This window comes from Perissodus microlepis, chromosome 3 (genome assembly GCF_051167445.1).
Source record: "Perissodus microlepis isolate ML-2025 ecotype Zambia chromosome 3, ASM5116744v1, whole genome shotgun sequence".
Lineage (NCBI taxonomy): Eukaryota > Metazoa > Chordata > Actinopteri > Cichliformes > Cichlidae > Perissodus > Perissodus microlepis.
The window spans coordinates 6,635,181-6,655,263 of record NC_140463.1 but is presented as its reverse complement, the minus strand read 5'-3'; the positions used below and the strand labels follow the sequence as shown (position 1 = coordinate 6,655,263).

The 20,083-nt window shown below is 41.1% G+C and overlaps 1 protein-coding gene across 1 annotated transcript; it reads left to right on the top strand.

Annotated features, from left to right (window-relative positions):
• The first annotated feature begins 4,402 nt into the window (after positions 1-4,402).
• On the top strand, positions 4,403-5,730 carry LOC146389625 (macrophage mannose receptor 1-like). Its single transcript, XM_084917754.1, has 4 exons — positions 4,403-4,736; positions 4,827-5,171; positions 5,257-5,345; positions 5,429-5,730. Exons 1-4 carry the CDS (start codon positions 4,403-4,405, stop codon positions 5,552-5,554), a joined length of 894 nt encoding a protein of 297 aa, XP_084773880.1. The 3' UTR covers positions 5,555-5,730.
• Positions 5,731-20,083: the final 14,353 nt, after the last annotated feature.

The window sequence follows — 20,083 nt, the reverse complement described above, 5'->3', positions numbered from 1 at the left end:
AATCTATGCTATGTCTTCTAATGATGCTGCCTAAGGGAAGCATGTATAATGTAAACAGAATTGGTCCTAGCACTGAACCCTGTGGAACTCCATAATTGACCTCAGTGTGTGAAGAGGACTCTCCATTTACATGCACAAATTGGATTCTATTAGATAGATATGATACAAACCTCTGCAGCACATTACCTGTAATACCTACAGCATGTTCTAATTGCTCTAATAGGATATTATGGTCAACAGTATCGAACGCTGCACTGAGGTCTAGCAGGACAAGCACAGAGATGAGTCCACTGTCAGAGGCCATAAGAAGATCATTTGTAACCTTCACTAAAGCTGTTTCTGTGCTGTGATGAGCTCTGAAACCTGACTGAAACTCTTCAAATAAGCCATTCCTCTGCAGATGATCTGTTAGCTGTTTGACAACTACTCTTTCAAGGATTTTTGATATGAAAGGAAGGTTGGAGATTGGCCTATAATTAGCTAAGACTGCTGGGTCTAGAGATGCTTTTTGAGTAAAGGTTTAACTACAGCCAGCTTGAAGGCCTGTGGTACATAGCCGATTATTAGAGATAGGTTGATCATATTTAAGATCGAAGAATTAATTAATGGCAGGACTTCTTTGAGCAGTTTTGTAGGAATGGGGTCTAAAAGACACATTGATGGATTGGAGGAAGTAATTATTGAAGTTAACTCAGAAAGATCAATTGGAGAAAAAGAGTCTAACATAACATCAACGGTACTAAGAGTAGCTGTAGATAATATTACATCTGTGGGATGATTACTGGTAATTTTTTCTCTAATGATAAAAATTTTATTTGTGAAGAAGTTCATGAAGTCATTACTAGTTAACGTTAAAGGGATGGTTGGCTCAACAGAGCTCTGACTGTTTGTCAGCCTGGCTACAGTGCTGAAGAGAAACCTGGGGTTGTTCTCATTTTCTTCAATCAGTGACGAATAGTAAGATGTTCTGGCTTTGCGGAGGGCTTTCTTATAAAGCAACAAACTATTTCTCCAGGCTAAATGATGATCTTCTAAATTTGTGACACGCCATTTCCTCTCCAGATTACGAGTCATCTGCTTTATGCTACGTGTTTGAGAATTATACCACGGAGTCAGGTACTTCTGATTAGAGACCTTAGTTTTCACTGGAGCTACAGTATCCAGAGTCGTACGTAGTGAGGAGGTGAAATTATTAACAAGATAATCGACCTCTGTTGGAGTAGCGTTCAGATAGCTGCTCTGCTCTGTGTTGGTACAGGGCATTGAAGATGATAACAGTGGGTGGATTATATTCTTAAACTTAGTTACAGCGCTTTCAGAAAGACATCTAGTGTGATAAAGTCTACTCTCCACCGCTGTGTAATCAATTATTGTAAATGTAAATGTTATCAGGAAATGATCAGACAGGAGAGGGTTTTCAGGAAACACTGTTAAATGTTCAGTTTCTATGCCATATGTTAAAACAAGATCTAGAGTGTGATTAAAGTGGTGGGTGGGTTCTTCTACATTTTGAGAGAAGCCAATTGAGTCTAATAACAGATTAAATGCCATGTTGAGGCTGTCATTTTTAGCATCTACATGGATGTTAAAATCACCCACAATAATTATTTTATCTGAGCTGAGAACTAAATCAGATAAAAAGTCTGAGAAATCAGACAGAAACTCTGTGTAAGGCCCAGGTGGACGATAGATGATAACAAGTAAGACTGGTTTCTGAGTTTCACAGCTGGGGTGGACGAGGCTAAGCATCAGGCTTTCAAATGAAAATTAAATTTTATGTCATGGCTGCGGGGGCAGACGTGTGGTGAGTGTGAGACAGGATCCAGATGCAGGCACCGGCTTGGAAGTGAGCAAGCTTTTATTAACACAGGTGGCACAAACAGAAATATGGCGAGCGAGGCAAAACCTAAATTGGGAATGACTAACAAAACAAACCTGAATGGACGACTCCGGGAGAAAACACAGGGAAGAAACACAGACGGACTAGCAACTAACATGAGTGAACACACACAGGGAACGAGGAAACTACACACAGGAGGGAGGCACAGCTGATTGTGATCGACAAGAGGAGACAGGGGAAACGCAAACTGAACACACTGGCATAAGACACAGACCTTCACAATAAAACAGGAAACTCAAAACACACGCGAAGACACAGACTCAGAGATGCGGGCTTTACACAGAGACCTGACTACACTAGAGGGGATACAAAGGTAGGGATGACACAGAACAGAGGGAGCACACAATTAACAAAACCTAATAATCAGGACTCAGGAAGTACCACGAAACTAGGGAGCTAGAATCACTAGGACAGAAACCCAAAACACAAACAGTCACAAACCATGATGAAATCAAAAGTAAAAGTACAAAAACCAAAAACTCTGGGTCACCGACCCAGGACCATAACATTTTATCAATCCCTCGGGTGGGTTCCTCCTTGGTTTTCACACCGCTGAATAAACGTCAAACAGAAAACTGATTTAAAATAGAAGTATGAGATGGTTGAGAATTTACACCAGTGTCCTTTTATATTTGATATAGCTACGAGCAGATGGCTGAATTTATTAAACTCCACCGAGACGGCGGTGAAAGCTAGACCGTCCAGTTTCACAGCTGTTTACTTCCGGCTTACCCGACCTTCTGAGGACCCGGCCCACGTAGACCGCAAAGACCGGGTCCTCAGGAGGATGCAGCCTACGAATTTGGACCTTGTGGGTTGGAACGGGAACAGCAAGTGATACTCTACCACAGCGAGAGTGAACACCAAGTGACAGTGCCACCCGAAGGAACCAACAGGAACCATCACTTGGCCTGGCTTCAGAGGGTTGAAAACTAGTTGTACATTGTTGCATTACATGTAGTTGTTGCAGTTTAACAACAGAGAAGAGAAAAATAAATAGCATAAAAACTATAGTTCTATTTTCTGTTGTCTTAAACATATGCAACATATGTTTAAACAAAAAAACTGTATGTTTTTGCCTCTTTCATCTCTTTGCATGGTTAAAAGTCCAGGTGGTGGAATCTCTAGCTGGACATTCTTTTCTGTTTTTGTTCCATTCATTTAGATTAAATATGTTTGTGTTTGACAACACACAGTGATGTGAAATACAGACTTTCCAAAATGTGTTAAAACACAAATGACACAAACACAAATAACACAAATGAAAAAAAAAAGGAAAAAAAAGAAAAAAGAAAACAAACAGAAATCTGTATCTGTAAATATGTAAGGAGTAAAAGTAAAACACCCGGAAATTCTATTTCTACTCATTCTACTTTATTGTTTGTGATATTTGGTTAGCCTCAAACGTCAAATATCACATATTTGCAAAAGTGCTCCGATGTTTAAATTGGTTTAAATTGGCTTAAATTTTAAAACTTTTTTAGTGATTCGTCTAACAGTCCAGTTTCACCAATAAAAACTTTGGCCCTTTCTCAATTCTCAAGTACGCAAGTACAGACTCGCCGAGAACACCGGCGTACTTGATGATGTCACAGGTCCGGAGTTTTTACTGCCGTCCCCTCTTAATTTAACTGTGAGTAATATGTTATGAAGCTTAACTTTAATCTCAGCCAAACCGGTTTACTCAGGAACAAATAAAACACTGAAATAAACCAAACATTAACATTTAGAAGTGATCTAAGTGACTTATATATCACGTTTAACCTCAGTAGTGAAATCTCTCTTAATAAAAATAGTGTACATGTACATACGCGTACATACCTTAATAAAAACAAGCAGGTGAGATGTTAGAACGCTTTTATTTTTATTTTAGTGGACATTCAATACAGTAGACAGCTACTGGGGTTTGGGGTTTGTTTATCCTGAGTAGCCCGTGGGGGGGGGGGGTTGAAAACGATGTGCCGGGAGTCCGCTGTTCTCGCCGGCTCTAATAACCCTCGACCTCGCTGTCTGCTATGGAGCTGGCGGGTCACAGACGTCTCCGAAAACGTCGGAGCGCGTTTGGAAATATATGATATCTTGATAAATCGAGCAGATATTTGAAGTTTACACAGCTGCATTCTCGCTTGAAAATAACTTAAAAGTTTATTTTGTGACCCAGAAAGAGTAATATTTAAAAGTTTTTAGCCCTGCTCGTCCGCCATTGCTGCGTTTGAGTTTTGGACGAAATGCATTCTGGGATATTTACCACGACCGATGCATGCTTGATAAAACAGACGGAGCGAGAACACATCCGGGACTTTTTCGCGTTCTCGGCTTGATGCCTACTTCGAATTGGAACAGTACTTGGTCTCCGACTGATGACGTATCACGAGTACACGAGAACGCAAGTACGCACAAGTACGCATATTGAGAAAGGCCCTTTATATTTTTATATTTATATTTTTCTCAGGAGGACTTTCCACTCTTCCTCCCCACTCCAGAGAATACCACTTAGTGAAAATGCTGATGACCCAGCATGAAGCTCAGCGTTACTGTAGAGAACACTTCACTGACTTGGTCACCATCTACAACAGCAACATCAACCAACTGCTTTTTTCAATGGCACCAAAGAATAATGACTATGCTTGGATAGGGCTCTATGAAGATCGTTACAGCTGGAAGTGGTCCATGGAGGGAAAGCTTTTTTATGTTGGCAGTAAACATGAATTTTTGATCTGGGCTTATGGCCAACCAAACTCTACTAAAGCAAATGAATACTGTGTTGCTCTTCGGGGACAAACACTGATGGATGATAGACCCTGTGGAGATTCTTACCCTTTCCTGTGTTACAATGGTAGGAAAAGATTTCTTGCCCTAGTTGTCCTACAATTTTATGAGATTCATAATGTGTGTTTGAAAATTCATCCTTTTTATTTGTTCACAGCCAAAAATACAAGTTACATCTTAGTGATGGAGAACCAAACCTGGTCAGCGGCTCAGTCGTACTGCAGGACATACCACACAGACCTGACCAGTATAAGAAGCAAAGAGGAGAAATCCAACATCACGCTCACTTTGAATGGATCAGGGGTTCAGTATGTGTGGATTGGTCTCTACAGGGATCCCTGGGCCTTCTGGTCTGACAACACAACCTCCACATTCACTAACTGGATGTCTTCTGAGCCTAATAACTTCAATTCAATTCAGTACTGTGCAACAATAAATTTTAGGGACGGGACATGGTCTGATTCCGCCTGTTTCGACACAGCCTATGTTTTCTGTTTCAAAGGTGAGGTCCAGAATGCAAACACTGTAAGATCCTGTCATCATGTAAAACACTAATGTTTGTGTTTTTATATGTGGTTCATTTTTAGCAGTGACAAAGCAAACAGTGCTGAAAATGAAGCTTCAGTCAGAGGCAGACATGCACAGCACAGAGATCCAGCAGCAGGTTTCACAGCAGGTCAGCAGTTCAGTCACAAACACAAAGTTGACACAAGTTCAAACTATGCTTCATGTTTTTCATCATCTGCACATTTTGTCCAGCTGTCAGGCCTCATGCTGTCAGAAGGACTGACAGACTTCAGGATTCGTTGGAGGAAAGTCCAGAGTTACCGTGACGACCAGTCGAAGAAGCAGGATGTGGACGGTGACTGCAAAACTGAAGTCTGACTGGACTGAACCACTTCATGTGTGAAGTTAATAACATGCTGTGCTGAGCTGTCTCATCCTTTAAATCTTTCAATATTTCAGAGTGTAAAGTTCCACCAACAGCTCATTTGTTCAGCTGCAGTTGTAGTTTGGTAGAAATTCTTGAATCAGAGGTCCACTCACTAGTTTTCCTGATAGGCTCTAGTCTCTTGTTTTGTTTTCCATCATGTCTTTTAACACTTTAGACACTGTCCTTCAGTGAAGTTAATAACATGCTGTGCTGAGCTGTCTCATCTTTTATTTCAGAATATAGTGATTACAAAAGTTCCACCAATAACTCTTTTGTTCAGCTGCAGTTGTAGTTTTTCAGGAATTCTTTTAATTAGAGGTCCCTGAAGTGTTCATCTTGAAGTTTTCATACATTGTAGTTTCTTGAATGCATCCCTTTAAAAACTATAGACACTGTCCTGGCTTTTTGTGGAAGCAGTTTATTAGGACCCATAGTTCTCTTTGATTGTGACAGTAACTAACTGCTAACTTAAAAAGAGGGCAATGAAAAAAGGTGAGGAGATGTTAAGCGAAAACATTTTCTGAACAAAACATCGTGCTGTTTATGTACTGTTTTTGCTCTGACTGTTTGATAATCATATAAATGCGACTATTACAGTCTCAGATATGATGGATTATTTCAGAAGAAATCTATTGCTTTCCTAATGGATTATTTTCATTAGAACACTGCGATAACAGATCTTCAGGGCTGATGTGGCTGTCTCCTCTCCAACGTCTCACCTCTTAAAGATAAGAACAGAGTCAGCATTAGCTCAGAGTAGATTAGTTAGACAATTGTAATTGATGTGATTTGATCATTATTTGATTTTTATTATCATTTCATTCTTCTTTTGCTTTTGTCCTGCTACATTGCTTTAAAAAAATTGCTGCAATTAAAATGTCATTTGTGAAAAAAAATTCTTATTTTCTCTCAACCATTTATGAAACAGTAAGGGTAAAAATCTGAACATTAATTTGTCACAATCCAGAGGGGATATTTCGAAGGTTTTCCCTGTGGAAAAGCAAAAGTATAAGTTTGAGAAGATGTGGGATCTATCAAGGAATCCTGCTTTCCAGATTATTTCCACAGAGCACTGAGGTGGAAAACATTTTCTTCCATATCACCACCAATCTCTCTCCCTCCAAAGAACAAAATCAGCATTAGCTTAGAGTGGATTAAATAAATAAGTAGAATTTTTTTTTTTTTTTTTTTTTATTGAAAGTTTTGTAATTATGACAGTCATCCACATGAAAAAAAACAAAAACAGTAAAAACAAACAAACAAACAAACAACTCATGATCATCGCTTCACTCTCATGGTATGTTTAGACCAAACACAAATCCCTCTTTTCCCATGATTACATATAGAGATACAAAATTTGAGCCTCAGTCATCTTTATGGACCGCCAGCCCTGTATCATTCAGCTTTGATATAGAAACAGAAAAAAATAGGAAGGGAAAAGTTTGTAAAATCAAAATTCATTCTATATCTCACAAATGTTCATTTCTGTGCAGATTGTACCTTCTTATTTTCCTTTGGCTTTGCTAAAAATAACGTCTTATTGCAGATTATATTCTGCCACTGAGAACCTCATAAGCTCTTTTATAAAAAGGTACTTTAATTTAGCAATACACACAAACAAACAAAAAAAAAAAAACAAAACAAAAAAAAACAAACCCAAAAAACCCCCAAAACCCCCCCCCCCCAAAAAAAAAAAACCCCCAAAATAAACAGAGATACTACGCTCTAACAATAACATAATGGCACAGTGAAACCCGCAGATCTGCTCGGTCTGGGGGAGCTCCCCTCCACCTCTTTACAGGTCCCATGTCGTTAGGTTTTTACTACTGTCCACTCAGCACTTTACAGTCCATCCCTGATCATATTCGGAAGGGTATTTCCAGTCTCTTTTATAAACTACCTTAAAAAAAAAAAAGTCCTTAGCAGACCTTCCTTCTTCCAGTAGTTGCGTGAATATCTCATCCCACGTTACCACCTTCAACAAATCTCTCCCACTTCCTCCAGTTTTTATGAAATTGGTCCATTTTGAGGTTCAAAAAAAAAGTACGTTTTTCCATTCTATATATTTCCTCCATTATTCCTATCCAATCTTTCTTTGTTGGGGGCTCTTTCTCCAGCCACCTCCTGGTAAGCGCTTTTTTGCCAGCTCCCAACAGGATGTTTATCAAATATTTGTCCTTTAAGGAGGCTGCTGATGGGATATCGCCCAAGTACACAGTACAAAAATCCAAATTTAGTTTGAGACCAGTCACCAAGTAAATTGATTCGACCAATTCACTCCAGTATGACAGGATTATTGGGCATTTCCAAAATATATGGAAATGATCTGCCATGTTTTCCCCACAGTTTCTCCAGCAGTGTCCATCTGTCAGTTGACCTTTTTGTTTGTATTTTATTTTGGGTGAAATAAGCAGAATTGATGTGATTATATCATCCTTTTCTAAAATAATTTTTGCTTTTGTTTTGCTCTAAGTTGCTTTAAAATAATCTTCTAGACAAAAAAGTCTAAATAATGAACATTCCTTTTTTAACCTTTTATGAAACATTATATATATGAATATGACTATTAATCTATATTAATCCAAATAAGTTGCTTTAGCCTTTCCAAGTAATATCTATCTTTGGGGCCTGCTGTCCAGCCTCTGAAACCAAGTCAGATAAAAAACAAAGTGCAATGATCAACAGGGGAGCTGCCATAGTAGGTGTGACTGATACGATTTGACCCGCGAGACTACTCAGGTTTCTTCGTATCAGGGTGAGCAGGGAAGACACCTGGACAACTTGCCTTATTCACCCATTCACGCACGCACTTTTTCTAAGCTTTTATTTCTATATAAATGCTGGTTATCTAACATTCACTCACATTCATATTCTAATAGCTACAAGGCTGCCCCCTGCTGGAAGATCCACAGTTGCCCTCAGGAGCTCTGATAGACCAGGCCAAACACCTGGGCAGTGTTGGGGAGTAACGGAATACATGTACCGCCGTTACGTATTTAAAATACAAAATATGAGTAACTGTATTCCGTTACAGTTACCGTTTAAAAAGGTGGTATTCAGAATACAGTTACTTTGTTGAAATAAATGGATTACACTGCGGTACTTTCCTGTTTCATTTTGTCGCGGGTCAGGACTGTTTGGGTTTTGTTTGACAGCTACGTTCTGTTGTTCCAGGCGGCAGCGTTACGGTTGCCATGGTTACAGGGCGACGCTCTCTCTCTCTCTGCGACTGTGTGTTTCCTGGGTGAGAGAGCGCCTTTTCGTTGTTGTTGTTGTTGTGCTAAGCTAACAGGCAGAATGCTACAAGCATAGCTCTAAAGAATGTAGCATCATGGGCAGTGTAGTCCGTGTTGCAGGGAGAATGGACTGCCATACACGTTATGGGTCTGTGAGCGCGAGGAGGGAGAAAAAGGGGAGCAAAAACGGGAGCTGGAAGCATGTAAATATAATAATAACCACTGTAGCCAAGAAGAGAGCCTGACGAGCCCAGCTGTAAGTAAGCTATTAAGACTCGACTGTACACTGTGTTCGTGTTTTCCTCCGAAAACAATAAGTTCCGTTGCAGCAGTCTTTCAACGCCTCTCTCTGTCTCTCGCTAGAAAAGTTGACCCACACAACAAAGTAAAGCTATTTTTCGGCTACGAGCCGACAGGGACCCCGCCATATTAGTCAGAGGTCCCTTTACTACAGTTCGGAGTCGCGGACCTTCAGTAATAGTAATAAATCACACAGCAATAGTACATTCACGTTGTTGTAAAAAGCATGATAATATATTAAGTATTCCAAAGTATTCAGAATACGTTACTGTCATTGAGTAACGTAACGGAATACGTTACAGAATACATTTTGGGGCATGTATTCTGTATTCTGTAATGGAATACATTTTAAAAGTAACCTTCCCAACACTGCACCTGGGCAACCTGACCTCTGTTAGTGTTCTTTGTTTTTTCTTTCTTTTGGGAAGTACAGGACAATGACTACCTTTTAAAAGATTTAATTCATTTCAGCAGTTGAAATTAGAAGTTCCAGCATGCTGGACCTCAATGTGAATCAGTGGTCTGCTTCACAAACAGGATGACCCTGTAAGTGGGCAATACAGTATAATACCACAACAAAAACAAATACTATTATGACTCTTTTCTGGGAAACATGCAACCGGTCCTGCCATCTCCGGACTGGATCTTCTTCTGCACTTCATCCATGTCTGACCTCGTCTGCATCTGCTCCTTCCCCTTGAAAGAGATTTTCTTCTCTAACCTTGCTACATTAATATTATCTAGCAATTCTCAGTCTGTTGTTTTCTACTTATTATACAAGTTTTTGTAACCATCTGCTTCACCCTGCTGTAACAGTTCGTCCCAAACAGGCTCCTTTGCTCTGCATTGTGTTGTGTTTTTAAGAAGACTAGGAGACTCAGGTTGATTGTTGCTAATTCATTTCCTGAATGGAAACGTAACGGTGTTTGATCAGTGCAAATGGCTCATGACACACAATTTCACACTGCACAATATGACAACATATCCCATTCTGCTTTAGCATACAGTTTTACACAATATTAAACAAATGAAAAATATATAAAACTGGTGTTGGACGTGTCCACTAAGCACTTATTACAATCTGTGCCCGTCAGTTGCTCAAACAAGTTTTATGTATCTATAATACTTAACTATATTGTGTGTGGAACAACACAACTAACCTCTGGTATGGCTACAGGAGACTGGCAGCAATTACTGCAGCCAGCCTCACCTAATCGGCCACACCAAGAGGAGGGCACTGTTTCCCAATTACACTGAGATTTGTTGGAAAGTGGAATAATACCATATAAACACTGTTACATCCGGGACAAATATCTCTATAGCTCAGCATGTTAGTCTCAATAATTCAATCCAATCATAGCACTGTATTGATGCTTTTGACCTTTGTTAAACGGAGTGTTTAATGAGCACAATTGCAATATGTATATAAAAATTGCAAAAAGAGCTTTAGCTAATTATTTTATTCCTAACGCCTTCAAAATCTGGAACAACATCAAAGACATGGTCTCCTACACTCCTCTCATTCTGGACCCAAACACTGCGCATCCAAAACTCATCCTGTCTGGAGATCTGACCAGTGTGAGTGGAGGTGGTGAGCAGCTTCCTGATAATCCCTGCTCTGAGAGCTTTAACTCTGGTACTTAACCCTTTAAGACCTACCATAAAACCAAGTCCGCCAGAGCTTATATTATATTTTTATATGGTGTGGTGCCATTTTTGGGAGCATTTCAAGTTGCTATACATCAATACAACAATTATAGCCCAGATTTTAATAATATGTATTCATTAAGTGCATAGTAATCACATAAATTGCAAAAAAGTGCAATAAACTACAAAAAAATTGAAAATCGTTTTTGCTTTTTTAACATATATTTCTAGTTAGAGAAATTTAAGAGGCTTATCCCTCAAAACTGTAAATACAAAAAAGTTGCACAAAATAGTTTCCTACCACAGGAAATTTATTTTGAGTGTCTTCATAGTTTTATTTTTGAAATACACCAATTTTTATACACTGCAGGAAAAACGAAAATAAATATTATACTGCAAATTTGCAAAAAAGCAGCATATGCATCAAAATAAACTATTTCCAGCAGTGCAATATGAGTCCTAAGCATCCCAGAAACGACACAGAAAGTCATGAAGTCAAAGATAACTTTTAAAAAAATCCAGTATAGGCCCTGAGGCCCTGATGGTAAAAAAAAACTACATTTCCGCGAAAATGACGTCACTTCCGGTTTCGGGCAGGTAATGGCGGACATGCAAAAGTTAATAAGATGTAAGTACAACTCCTCCTTTTTCATATGCAAAAAAAATTATTGCGCTAGCTTACGTGGTTGCAGAGCTACCGGGATTTAAAAATAGTTACGCAAAACAGAGCGTGCCCGCTCCTACCGGCTCTAAAGGGTTAAAGCTGGGATGTCAAGGTTGGAGACAGTACATGGTGGAGACTGGGTGTGTTAGCAGAGACTGTGCAGAGGAAGGGAGACATACAGTCTGGATTATGGAAAATATGGTTTGATGAAGGTAAATATTTATCATGGTCACCATTAGCTGTCACAGCTCTGTCATTAGAGAAGAAAAGAAGAAAGCTGTCGTTCTCTAATCATGATACTAACACACACATACACAACTTCACACAACTTTCACTCGCAGTATATTTTCATTCATTGGCCTTGTGAGTAAACTGGACGTGTTTCCGTTGAAGATGTCAGTGTGAGCGGAGCTGATGAGTTCAGGATGGTTAGTAGTGTGAATGCTGATTAAGCATTCACAGTATTGTTATCCAAATCTCTAATATTATTCCGGTTAATTCTGTATACGTTTTCTCCTTTAACACCATTCAACTCAAATTATTCAACCACCATTAGATTCATCTTCAAATATCTCAGTGAATATTCACTGAGATATTTGAATGCTAATCAATAAATCAATATTCAATTAGATTCCTCTTCTTTTGGCCTTTTGTGCTTGTCTCTTTCTAACTTTTAAATATTCACTATATTCAATTTGATTGAATTTGATTGGTTTGAAATCCACAGAGATCCAGCTGTTCCAATACTCCTGGCACATACGGGATCACTGCAGGGTTTCACTTAGGCTGCGGTTGTCGTTCTCTCCTGGATCGGCTGGAGCTTTCTTTAGGTGTCTTCGCATCTTTTACAAATGTCCAGCAGGGATAACCACATTTACTCAGGGCCTTCTTAATATGATGTTCTTCTGCATTCCTGGCAGCTCTGTCTGCGGGGATGGTGTTAATGCTGTGTTGTAGCTTGATGGATCCATGCCAGCGCTTGCTGTTGCCAATAAACTGAAGCTTGCCCTATGATCGGAAGGTCGGCGGTTCAAATCCACCGAATGTCTACTCTGCTTCACTGGTTAAATGCAGAGGACTAAGCAATTTCCTACAGGATAAATAAAGTATACATTATTGTTATTATGATGAAAACATGAATGAGGAGGATTATGTTGAGCTTGATTTAATGGAAATTGACAGTTGTGAGAAAATGCACCGTGTGAACCACGAAATAAAAAGAACGGGATATTGACTTGTTATCCTATATTGGTGAACAACCACAAGAGCAGATGAGAGATTTTCAGAATACCTAAACAGGAGGATATGACCCTTCCTGTGCAGTTTCTTACAGGCCAAAACACACGACATAAAAAAAGGCAGATCAAAGTATCCCCCAGTAGCTTTTTCAACTCAAGACTCTTCTGCATCAATGATCGTTTTGCCAAAGACACAAACAATTTATTCTTTTCATAATTTGTGACCCAAATACACTTGCCTAGCTACTTTCAGCATGACAATACACTTAAGGAAGGCAAGTCCCGGGGAATTCCCAGGACATTTTCAGCTGCAAAAATGCAGTGGCCTGAAGTGATCGAAGCAATAACAAGGCATCAAGACTCGACTGGTCGAAAAAGTGCAACAATGCACATGTTTAACAAGAGAACTGAATCAGAGATTTACTCTCCTGCACAGCCAAGTTATTGACTACTTTTACAGTGTAAAGTATGCTGTGGGTAGAAGGTACTCCTGTGTCTGAGGAGAATGATAATCACACTGTTGTGGATTCAATAAACAAAAACATTAAGGCTCCACATAAACAACCTGAACTGTACAAGAAAGTAACACAAGTGCAAGAACCACTAAAAGACGTGCTTTAATGTTTTTAGTCTGTATATTTTATCAGTAACATTACAATTTGTTCAAACACAGCAAACACCTGTCCTAAACAAACTTTCCCCAAATGGTAAACAGAAGTACTTACAGACCACTGACTACAGTTTGAGACCATTCCTGAAAAACCTGTTAAGCCTTTAAGACTCATTAGAGATAATGGGCTGTCATCCCATTATACATTCAATTTATAATAACTCTAGGAAGCATTCATTTAATATTTTTATAAACAGAATATTTCTTTATCGTCAGCTATCTAGCTAGCAGACGAAAGCTTGATTGAACATTTTCTCATGTTTAAGTGTGTCAGACTATTGAGCAAGTTATTAAAACTGTATTCTACTGTATTCCTTCTGTTTTTAAAGCTATTCTTCTGTTTCTGATGAATAAATCTGAGTCCTTGTTAAATAAAAGCACGGACAGTGTGGATCACACTACCTTCTGTTGTGCAGGTCCTCACCTCTGCAGCACCACAAGGTCTCAGACAGACTCAGACCTGATTTTCTGGACACAACCATCTGATCCTTGTTAAAGTGGTTTAGATCTTTACACCTGGACATCTCCAGGTGACTTAGAACAGACTGAGTTTACTCGGTGTCTGATACATAAGGACTCTGGTATCAGATAACCAGTATATAGTATATATAGTAGTATGTCTGTGAAGGTTCTCAGTCATCCAGGTCATCCTAGTCTACGGATCCTAGCGTCTGGATGCTTTTTTCTTCCAAGCTCAGAACACAGACACACAAGTGAGCTGCTTCCTGGAAGGAGGCAGGTCTCCACCTGAAGAGTGTCAGAGGGCCACACCTTAATGTGCTGATTTCAGAATATGTTGTCTGACTGCTCAGACTGAGTCTATCTCAGACTAAAGTTCACAAGTTGAAGTGTGAAGATACGAAATCTCGTTTTAGCTGCCAGTGTGAGCACATTGCTGACAAACTGTTTGCTTTATTTGTAATATGAAAATTTCTACTGCAAAGCTTAAATGTTCAGCATGTTTCTCTGTTTCCAGTCTATAGATCCAGTCACACTTTCTACCTTCACCTGTGCAGTAAAGACTGAGAGGAGAGCTGAAACCAACCATTCAATCAGCAAGCAGCATCAACACCTGACCTTCATTCAGACTCTGTTATTGAAGATGTTGTTGTGTGAAATAAATACAAACATGGAAGGATGATTTTCTACCACGACAAATGTTTTTCCATGTAAATGGAGGCAACAGACTGGAAACGAGCCGGCTGAAGCTCAGAGGTGTTTCTCCACCTTAAAGAGAAGCAGATGTTCCTGTGAGATGCAGGACAAGAACGTCTGAACGCCCTCGCCATGGTGTCAAGGAGAGGACTCACCTCCTTCCTTACTCCTTACACCTATACTTTGTCCTCTTTACTTTAGTCCTTCAATGTCTTCTCTGTCCTTCCTATTATCTCCATCAAGCTTCTATCTCTTTATCCCTCTTTCTCACCTCCTCTTTTTTCCTTTGTTGTCTCCTTCCTTTACTTATTTCCTTGTGTCCTTGCTTTATTTTCCACTCACCTCCTCCTTCAATCCTGCTTCCTTTCATCACTACCTTGTCTCCTCCTCCTTACGCTTCTCTCCTTCCTCGGAGTCTTCCTCAATGAGATGAGCCCATTTTAAAATTTTATAGTGAACATAAAATAATCCATTTACAACTAGTTAGTTCATTGATTTAACTGGACAAACTCTGGTGATGATGTTTAAATACGGATTACTGATGAAGCTCTGCAGAGCTCTAATATAACAAACATGTAGTGAACGTTATCTGTGAAGGGGTTTGGTGTGCCATTGAAGCTGATTTGTTGCCATCTGGTGGTGAGAAGATAAACTGTGACTGTCTGTCTCCATGGAGATTCTGCCCAGCATTGTTGTTTCCATGGTTTCTTTGCGTCCCGCTGACAGCACATGAACAATACCACATGTTTGATCTCAGACTCAAAGAACAAGCAGCATCCTCTCTCCAACCTGTTTCTCCATCTTCTACAACAGCTGATTAATCTTCTCAGTCATGTGACCTACCTCGATCACCCAAAAATTCCCCTGAGTGGGTCCTGCAGGTTCAGGGATGGACTGGAAGGAGACAGCATAGAGTGCCTGGGAGAAGTCCACACACAAGCAGCTTATTTACTATTGGTTCTCACAGTCGCTTTGTTGAACATGGAGTTTCCTCTCAGTGTGTCATGTTTTTATTGGCCTTGAAACTCATTCTGAATATTTGGCCTTATGGATGTTGTCTTGCTCTCAAATCAAATCAAATCATATCATATCACTTTTATTGTCACATCACATGTGCAGGTACACTGGTACAGTACATGTGAGTGAAATTCTTGTGTGCGAGCTTCACAAGCAACAGAGTTGTGCAAAAATACAATAACGTAAAATAAGCAAAATATAAGAATGGCTAAATCTGAGACTAATAAATATATGTACAATATATAATAGTATATGTATTACTGGATGTGTATACTAAATATGTTTTTTCTACGTGTGTGTGTGTATACATATTTTACAAATTAAATAGAGTAAATAATAAAATAAAATATATAAAAAAATATACAGAGTTGGTTGAGACATGTGCAAAACAGTGGCATTAATGTACAGTATGTAGTGCATAATGTTGAAGTTCCAGTAGTGGAGGTGAGGTGTCTATGACGTGTTCAGCAGTCGGATGACCTGATGGAAAAAGCTGTCTCTCAGTCTGCTGGTTCAGGACCGGATGCTGCAGAACCTCCTTCCTGATGGAAGTAGTCTGAACAGTTTATGGCTGGGGTGACTGGAGTCCTTGATGATCCTCCCTGCTTTCCTCAGGCACCGCTTCCTGTAGATGTCTTGGAGGGAGGGAAGCTCACCTCCAATGATCCGTTCAGAGCACCGCACTACTCTCTGGAGAGGTTTGCGGTTGTAAGCGGTGCTGTTGCCATACCAGGTGGTGATGCATCCAGTGAGGATGCTCTCAATGGCACAGTGATAGAAGGTCCTGAGGATGTGGGGGCTCATGACGAATCTTTTCAGTCTCCTGAGAAAGAAGAGGCACTGCTGCACCTTCTTCACTGTTTTGTTTATGTGTACTGACCACGTAAGATCCTCCGCCAGATGTACACCAAGGAACCGGAAGCTGCTCACTCTCTCCACAGCAGCGCCGTTGATGGTGATGGGGGTGTGTACTTCTCTGCACCTCCGGAAGTCCACTATCAACTCCTTTGTCTTTGCGACATTGAGGGTGAGATGGTTGTCTTGACACCAGTGGGTCAGGGTGCTGACGACCTCCCTGTAAGCCGTCTCATCACCGTTGGTGATAAGACCCACCACTGTAGTGTCATCCGCAAACTTCACAATGATGTTGGAGTTGTTAGTGGCCGTGCAGTCATAGGTGTAGAGTGAGTACAGGAGAGGGCTCAGTACACACCCCTGTGGTGCACAAGTGTTCAGTGTGATGGGGGATGAGGTGATGCTGCCCAGCCTGGCAACTTGGAGTCTTTCAGACAGGAAGTTAAGGATCCAGCTGCAGAGGGAGCTGCTCAGTCCTAGATCCTGCAGTTTCCTGTCCAGCTGCAGAGGGAACGATGGTATTGAATGCTGAGCTGTAGTCTACAAACAGCATTCTCACATACGTGTCTCTCTTCTCTAGGTGTGACAGGGCAGTATGTAGTGTCAGGGCTATGGCATCATCAGTGGACCTGTTGTGGCGGTATGCGAACTGTAGAGGGTCCAGTGAGTCGGGTAGTGCAGAGCAGATGAAGTCCCTGACAAGCTTCTCGAAGCATTTGCTTACGATGGGGGTCAGGGCTACAGGTCGCCAGTCGTTTAATGAGGAGATGGTGGAGGATTTGGGTACAGGGACGATGGTGGCCATTTTGAAGCAGGCTGGGACTACAGACTAAAGAGAGGGAAAGGTTGAAGATGTGTGTAAACACTCCAGCCAGCTGAGCCGCGCATGACTTAAGGACTCGGCCGGGAATCCCGTCCGGACCAGTAGCTTTGCGCGCGTTCACCTTCCTGAAACACTTCCGCACATCCTCCTCAGACACAGTGTGCGCACTGACGTCATCCGCGGTGTGCCCACTGTCCGGTCTCATGGTGTTCGCTGTGTCGAATCTAGCGTAGAATACGTTTAGATCCTCACACAGAGAGGCCGTGGTCTGCGGTGTGCTGGTTTTCCCTCTAAAGTCTGTGATTGTGTTTAGTCCCTGCCACATACTCCGAGGGTTGTCAAACTGTTGCTCCACCCTGTCCCTGTACTCACGTTTGGCTGCTTTGATCGTCTTCCAGAGTTGGTAATGTGCATGTTTGTAATCCTATGTGTTCGCGGAGGCAAAAGCGGTGCTCCGTGCCGCCAGTGCCGTGCGAACATCTCTGTTAATCCAGGGTTTTTGATTTGGGAAGGATTTAACTGTTCTGGATGGGACGACATCTTCCACGCATTTCCTGATTAATCCGCAGACTGAGTCTGTGTACTCATCAATGTCCCTAGCAGCCACGTGAAACATTTCCCAGTCCGCGTGATCAAAACAGCCCCGCAGCGTAGACTCCGATTGGTCCGTCCAACGGTGCACTGCCCTCATGGTTGGAGTTTCCTGTTTCAGCTTCTGCCTGTAGGCGGGCAGGAGCAGGATGGAGCGCTGATCTGATTGGCCGAATGGGGCGCGGGGGAGGGCTTTGTACGCATCCCGGAAAGAGGTGTAGCTGTGGTCAAGTAGCCAGTCTCCACGAGTGTTGAAATGGATGTGTTGGTGGAGTTTTGGTGAAACTTTCTTCAGGTTTCCTGTGTTAACCCTTTAAGACCTACCATAGAACCAAGTCCGCCAGAGCTTATATTATATTTTTACATGCTGTAGTGCCATTTTTGGGAGCATTTCAATTTGCTATACATCAATACAACCGTTATAGCCCAAATATTAATAATATGCATGCATTAAGTGCAGAGTAATTACATAAATTGCAAAAAAGTGCAATAAACTACAAAAAAATTGAAAATCGTTTTTGTTTTTTTAACATATATTTCTAGTTAGAGAAATTTAAGAGGCTTATCCCTCAAAACTGTAAATACAAAAAAGTTGCACAAAATAGTTTCCCACCACAGGAAATTTATTTTGAGTGTCTTCATAGTTTTGTTTTTGAAATACACCAATTTTTATATACTGCAGGAAAAACGAAAATAAATATTATAGTGCAAATTTGCAAAAAAGCAACATATGCATCAAAATAAACTATTTCCAGCAGTGCAATTTGAGTTCTAAGCATCCCAGAAACGACACAGAAAGTCATAAAGTCAAAGATAAGTTTTAGAAACACCAGTATAGGCTCATGAGGCCCTGATGGTAAAAAACTACATTTCCGCGAAAATGACGTCACTTCCAGTTTCGGGCAGGTAATGGCGGACATGCGATAGTTTGCACTGATGGACATAGGAAGTGTTACAAACAGCTGATCGGATCGACAAAGCGTGTTTCTGGAATATTATGTTTTTGTTGCTGCAAGCGCTTTTTATGCAGTTTTTGCAAAGCTATATGTGGAAGGAAACCGTGACCTAGGACAAGCTGATGGCATAAGATGTAAGTATAACTCCTCCGGTTTCATATGCAAAAAAAATTATTGCGCTAGCTTATGTGGTTGCAGTGCTACCGGGATTTAAAAATAGTTATGCAAAACAGAGCGTGCCCGCTCCGACCGGTTTTAAAGGGTTAAAGTCCCCGGTGGTGATAAACGCCGCCTCTGGGTGTGCGGTTTCCTCACTGCTGATCGCGCTGTACAGTTCCCTGAGTGCTCGGTCAGTGTCGGCTTGTGGGGGAATGTAAACAGCCGTAATAATCACTGCTGTAAATTCCCTCAGTAGCCAGAATGGCCGGCACTTAATCATCAGGTACTCCAGGTCCAGTGAGCAGAAGGATTTGACCGGGTGCACGTTCGCATAATCACACCAGCTGTTGTTGATCATGAAACACACACCACCGCCTCTGCTTTTCCCAGTAAGATCCTGTGACCTGTCCGCGTGGTGCACAGAGAACCCCGGTAGTTGTATTGCGGAGTCTGGTACCTTGTCCGATAGCCAGGTTTCTGTGAGACAGCTCACGCAGCAGTCCCGCATCTCTCGCTGGAATGAGATCCATGCCCGAAACTCGCACAGCTTGTTCTCCAGAGACTGCACATTAGCCAGTAATAAACTGGGTAACGGTGGTCTGTTAGTGCGCCGTCTCAGTCGAACCAGAACGCCAGATCTTCTCCCTCTGCATCGGCGTTTGCAGCCTCCAGGGCCAGAGAACAAAGGCGTCTCAGGTGAGATGAATGGGGGGTCTGTAAACGGAGGGTCCGTGTTGCAAAACTTGAACTCCGGAAAGTGATGAGAAACTCCGTCTTTTATGTCCAGTAAGGTTTGTTGGTCGTACACAAGGAGACATGTGCTACTCATGAAAAAATAAAGGAAAAGGAAAATTAAACACAAAAAACAGCTGTTGCTTGGGGGAGCTCACGACGAGGCTGCCATACTTGGCGCCATCTTGGTTGGCGCTACATAATTTGTACTGTCTGAAGCTCGAGCAGCTCATTAAATTGAAGTGTTTTTAATTTGATGAAGGGTGAGTCTGACGCTTGATTGAACCCGGTGTTACTAATGATTCTTATTGCTCTCTGTTGGGATATATGTATTGGTTGGAAATGCTCTTCATTAAGGACGCAACCTGTAACTGCAGTTCCTCACTGTGACCACCTGAGGGCAGAAGGCTGTCTTCAGTCAGTATCTCTCTGCTGAT

Coding starts and splice junctions, on each gene's coding strand:
- LOC146389625 (XM_084917754.1), top strand. CDS start 4,403: ATGCTGATGACCCAGCATGAAGCTCAGCGTTACTGTAGAGAACACTTC. Junction 4,737..4,826: donor CCCTTTCCTGTGTTACAATG/GTAGGAAAAGAT, acceptor ATTTGTTCACAG/CCAAAAATACAAGTTACATC. Junction 5,172..5,256: donor CTATGTTTTCTGTTTCAAAG/GTGAGGTCCAGA, acceptor GTTCATTTTTAG/CAGTGACAAAGCAAACAGTG.